Source organism: Spinacia oleracea, chromosome 6, assembly GCF_020520425.1.
Source record: "Spinacia oleracea cultivar Varoflay chromosome 6, BTI_SOV_V1, whole genome shotgun sequence".
NCBI classification, from domain to species: Eukaryota; Viridiplantae; Streptophyta; class Magnoliopsida; order Caryophyllales; family Amaranthaceae; genus Spinacia; species Spinacia oleracea.
This window is the reverse complement of record NC_079492.1, coordinates 102,626,174-102,631,621: the sequence shown is the minus strand read 5'-3', so window position 1 is coordinate 102,631,621 and position 5,448 is coordinate 102,626,174. Positions and strand designations below refer to the sequence as shown.

General features: G+C 36.8%; 1 protein-coding gene across 5 annotated transcripts; it reads left to right on the top strand.

Moving 5' to 3' along the window:
• The first annotated feature begins 391 nt into the window (after positions 1-391).
• On the top strand, positions 392-4,302 carry LOC110792681 (serine/arginine-rich splicing factor SR45a). Of its 5 annotated transcripts, XM_021997498.2 has the most exons (7): positions 1,298-1,826; positions 1,939-2,060; positions 2,223-2,332; positions 2,454-2,562; positions 2,709-2,858; positions 3,392-3,455; positions 3,539-4,302. In XM_021997498.2, the coding sequence occupies exons 3-7, from the start codon at positions 2,223-2,225 to the stop codon at positions 4,162-4,164; spliced, it is 1,059 nt and encodes a 352-aa protein (XP_021853190.1). In that variant the 5' UTR covers positions 1,298-1,826; positions 1,939-2,060; the 3' UTR covers positions 4,165-4,302. The 5 variants fall into 5 exon arrangements, with proteins under 5 accessions (XP_021853189.1, XP_056687806.1, XP_021853190.1 ...); XM_021997497.2 differs by lacking the exons at positions 1,298-1,826; positions 1,939-2,060 and adding an exon at positions 392-548; XM_056831828.1 differs by lacking the exon at positions 1,939-2,060 and having other exon boundaries at positions 1,297-1,809.
• Positions 4,303-5,448: the final 1,146 nt, after the last annotated feature.

Below are 5,448 nucleotides of genomic sequence, written 5' to 3'. Positions count from 1 at the left end.
TAATTGGTAAATTTTAGTAGTTTTTCGGTTCGGATCGATTTTAGATTTTCAGTTCAGATCGGTTCGTGTTGATTTAAAATTTACAGATATTTTCGGTTTGGGTTAATTCGATTTTCCGGTGAAGATCGGTTCGGGTATTTCGGTTCGGGTCGTTCGGGTATCGAGTTATTTCAAGTCAAATCTCTTTCGGGTCGGTTTCGGTTTCGGGTCGGATCTATTCGGTTTTCGGATTAATTTCGGATTACAGATCGGATCAATCGGTTCAATTTTTCGGGTCCGGGTCAGTTTTGCTGGGCCTAGTTAAACATAATGAAGCAGAATAAAATGACTGATTATACATTTTCCTAAAAGAATAAATAAAATGAATAATTATAAGTTGCTTTGACGTCCGAATCTGCATTCTCCAGAACGTTCTAGCCCTTTATAAGCCGATCTAACATTCCCACCCCATTTCAAGCTTTCCACAAACTTCCGCAATCTAGAGAGAGAAAGATCATCAGCTTCTGATCAAATCACAGCATCTGAATTTCAATCAATCAAATTTCAAGGTGAGTCCTGCATCATCATCATCATCATCATCATCATCATCATCATCATCATCATCATCATCATCATCATCATCATCATCATCATCATCATCATCATCATCATCATCATCATCATCATCATCATATCATCATCATCATCATCATCATCATCATCATCATCATCATCATCATCATCATCATCATCATCATCATCATCATCATCATCATCATCATCATCATCATCATCATCATCATCATCATCATCATCATCATCATCATCATCATCATCATCATCATCATCATCATCATCATCATCATCATCATTATTATTATTATCATTATTATTATTATTATTATTATTATTATTATTATTATTATTATTATTATTATTATTATTATTATTATTATTATTATTATTATTATTATTATTATTATTATTATTATTATTATTATTATTATTATTATTATTATTATTATTATTATTATTATTATTATTATTATTATTATTATTATTATTATTATTATTATTATTATTATTATTATTATTATTATTATTATTATTATTATTATTATTATTATTATTATTATTATTATTATTATTATTATTATTATTATTATTATTATTATTATTATTATTATTATTATTATTATTATTATTATTATTATTATTATTATTATTGGCTGTTTGAACTTCCAATTGATGTATTTGTGAATTTTGCCGGAGAAATTTAATTACGAATTTACGGCTAGTTTAGCGTTTGTATCTTTTGATTCTTCAATGTTAATATCATGTTCTTATGTTTTGATTTTATTGTCTGTTAGGTTTTATATGTACTATTAGCACTCGTTCATTTTGATACAATTGTTCTCAAATCTAGGGTTTTGCGTTTATGGAAAGAGATTGTTGTATTCGGTGTTATTTTGTTAGGGGAGGAATGTTAAAGTTAGTTAATTGTTTTGTCTGTTTAGTTTGGTTTTATAAATAAGCTGGATATCAGATTGTATTAGTCATTCAAGAAATAAGAAAAAACTCCTACTTTTCTCTTTAGTTCTCTCTGTGATTCTCTCTCTTTCTTTTCTGAATTCCCTGATTTCTCTTCCCCCTCAACTCATCTTCTACATTCTATCATCATCAATCTTCATCACTGAAGAATATTCCGCAGTTGAGCTAGCCTCCTGCAACATATTTTTATTTTGTTGTTCTTCGAGAATTCGTTGGAGAAGCAGATAAATCTGAGCGAGAAGGGAATGGACTAAATTGATGAGCTGTAGTTGTTGAAATGTATTGATTATTAACCAGTAAGAAAATTTGTGGTTTTGAAGGGATTTGGGATTTGTTACCTTAGTAGGAGTACCATGGTATATGAATTTTGACAGGGGTATCTGAAATTATTGTATTTCCCTTTAATAGACTCTACTAGATAAAAGGCAGCTCTTCAACTGTTGACGAGGGTTTGGACGGTTATGCTATCTTTTCTTCTTCTCCTGAAATCCCCTGCAGTTGATGATAAGTCGAGATTCTAAAACTATGAAGTAATTGTTTGTTTTGTTTGTTGACATTTCTATACATATGCCTGGTTGATTTGCCGGTGTTTCCATTAACAATTGGGAAAGACTTTCTTTTGGAGTTACTGCATACATACATTTTATTCCACTTTCCAGTTTCTAGGAGCTTAATTCTCATTCCTGTAACAGATGTCGTACTCAAGACGCGATGTTCACTCACCATCACCATACAGACGTTATGGTCGTTCTTTCTCGAGGTCCTTGTCAAGATCAAGTTCGTTGTCAAGGAGTCGATCAAGGTGCTCACCTGTCTTGAATTATAGTTTGGCCTTTTCTTTTTAGCTTGTACTCTGTGTATAACTCCGTATAAAGAGTAACAGGCATGACGGTTACAATAATTTTGCTCTTCTTATCTGGCAGGAGCCTTGAGAGCAGTGTAGAGAATCCAGGAAATAACCTGTATGTGACTGGATTGTCAACACGTGTCACCAGGAAAGAGCTTGAGAAACACTTCTCGAGTGAGGGAAAGGTGATTTTAAACTTCACTTATTTTGTTAGCTGGGTAGAAATGTGGGCATTATCTGGATGAATTTAGACTAAGAAATGTGACCTTTTGCTATTTGTTACTGATGCTGATTCTAATTTCCGTTGTTTTGAAATGGATGACATTTGCAGGTGGAAGACGTCCACCTCGTAACCGATCCATGGACCAAAGAATCACGGGGTTTTGGCTTTGTGACCATGTCCTCTCTCGAGGAGGCAGATCGTTGTATCAAGTATCTTAACCGCTCTGTACTTGAAGGGCGTGTCATCATGGTTGAGAAGGTATATATTTGTTTTTCTTTATACACTTCCAGTCCCCTCTCCCCTTGGCAGATATTATCATATCAGCACTTTCAGCGGAGCTCAGCAACTCACAAGCATTGGTATATTTTCAAGTATTTTTACTGTTTCGAGCTTTGATGATGGTCTTGTTTATATTGGAGCTTATGACTGTATCAAGATTGGTACTTGTTTCCTGTTGGTACTTCTAAGATATAAATCAGTTTGCTTGTTGTCGCCTGAAGTTTGTGACAGAAACAGGTTAGCTGTGTGTAGCAGCTCTTCTCCAAACTACACAACTATCAACTCAATCCAAGCAAATCAAACTCAGACTTAATATCAGAGGGTTGTATGCCCTGCATTTCTCTCTTTGGTGTTGAATTTACCCATGTGCTATTATGTTTTAAATTTTTTTGGTCCTTTGGTAAAGAAGTATTTTTCAAAACCATAATTTTATTACTTGGTGTTTATATATATCCAGAGTCTCAGTTTTTGTCATTTTGCAACTAACACTAGTTCACAAATGCCAATTTCAGGCCCGAAGGAGGAGAGGCCGTACACCAACTCCAGGAAAATACCTGGGGCTAAGGACATCTCGCAGTAAGACCTGTGTAGAGTGTTTGTTACGTCTGCAATTTGCCTATACCAATCTGTTTGTAAACTGTTTCCTTAATTTGTTTTAGGTCGTCACCGCTCTCCTACTTATTCACCTTACAGTAGGAGACATTCATCTCGTTGTTCGTCTGATAGGGAGAGGTCCTACTCCCCCTACCCCAGACGAGATAGATCGTATTCTCCCTACTATAGCCGTCGGAGTCGGCATGCACGGTCGAGGTCTCGCTCTCCATACTATAGGAGATCACCTATCAGCAGACGACGATATGATTATTCTCCCTCTCCTGAAGAAAGGTACTACAGAAGAAGGGACCGGAGTCTTTCCCGAAGCTGTTCACCAAGGGGAAGAAGCTATTCACGTAGTTACTCTCCTAGGCCAAGGAGAAGCTCAAGGAGTTACTCTCGTAGTTACTCACCTAGGCCAAGGAGAAAGAGTTTATCATCTAAGGCAAGGAGAAGCTCAAGGAGGAGCTACTCACGTAGCTATTCACCAAGGCCAAGGAAGAGTTACAAGAGAAGCTGCACTCGCAGTTTGTCAAGAAGCCCCAGTAGGAGTGTCTCCTATTCCCCTAAGAAGCGTGGTCGATCTCTTGATAGTCACTCGTCAAGAAGCTACTCGGGAGATAGTGCTCCCTCCAGATCTAGATCTCTTTCAAAATCTGCCAGTCCAAGGTCTCGTTCACCGTCTACCTGACCTGAACTTGTTCTATTGTAGCATTGTAGAATAATCAGTGAATGTATTATTTTTAGAAACTTGTCCAAAGCTGTAATTTGAATGCTTTACCATGAACTTGTTGGTTTTCTATTCAAGTCGTGGTTGTATTTTGCTCAAGTTTGTAGTTCATTTGTTGCAAGCTGTAGTAGTCTGAATAAAAATACGGGTTTCTTATTTTTGGACTTGTTGAAAACAGTGGGATTGGAGGTAAAATGCGTGGAACCGTTCTCAAGTTTGCGTTCTATACGCAAATTTTATATACCGGGAAGCCTCGTGTGCATGCAGATCCAAATGAACACCCCCCCTTCTCAAATTACACATAAATTGTATTTGGATTAGAAATCAACATGCTTCTATCTCATCTGTAAGTTACTGTGAATGATTTATGCCATACGTGTTCATTTTCACTGCCTAGCTGGTACCCTTCTTATGATAGTATGAAATTTGAAATTAGCCCTACATAGAACATATTACATGCTTCCTGGTGCATCGTATATCCTCCTATATTTTCTCCTTATACGCGAGGAGAAGTTATAATAGAGACCATCAATGAGCATAAAAATATCCTTGAATATACAATACATCTGGGTGCATCTAATAATTTTCAAGTCCTACATGCCCATGATATTGATCGAAAATTATGTAAGAAACAAAATTGGTATATCTTGATTGCTTTTGGCAACTCCAATTCCACCTCCGATCTCTCTATCACTGATATCCACAATATCAGATAACTATCGAATACAAAGTTTTTTTTGACAAGAGAAATAGAAACGAACAAGCGAGAAACAGAGCAAAAACAGAAACAAAACAAACGAACTAAAATCTATGCCTAATGAGATGCCGACGACGCGCCGAAGTGGCCAGGCTATGAGCCGGAAGAACAAACTGGCGAGAGACCTTGAGGGCTGAAAACATCACTAAAGAACTTAGAAGAAGACGCAAATCCTGAAGAGCCCAGGTAATCGAAACAGGACCTGGTTGAGACGTTGTAACCAGGTCAACAAGCACAACACAATCCGAAAACAGAAGAACTTTAGTAAAACCACGGTTGATGGCCTTCCGAAGCCCCCATAGACAAGCCAATAATTCTGCCTGCAAAGCTGAAGCTAAAACGCAGGCCTGAGCCCCACCCTTAGAATGAGACAGAGATATAGGATCCTGAAGAATCCAACCTAACCCAGCCTCATTGGTTGTGGAATTCCAAGCGCCATCACAAATGAGACAAATGACGGAAGAATCCATAACCGGCCGAGAAACCCC

Excerpts from the sequence above, each read along its gene's own strand:
- LOC110792681 (XM_021997497.2), top strand. The coding sequence starts at position 2,223 with ATGTCGTACTCAAGACGCGATGTTCACTCACCATCACCATACAGACGT. Across the intron at positions 2,333-2,453 it reads TTGTCAAGGAGTCGATCAAG|GAGCCTTGAGAGCAGTGTAG; the intron begins GTGCTCACCTGT and ends CTTATCTGGCAG. Across the intron at positions 3,456-3,538 it reads GGGGCTAAGGACATCTCGCA|GTCGTCACCGCTCTCCTACT; the intron begins GTAAGACCTGTG and ends AATTTGTTTTAG.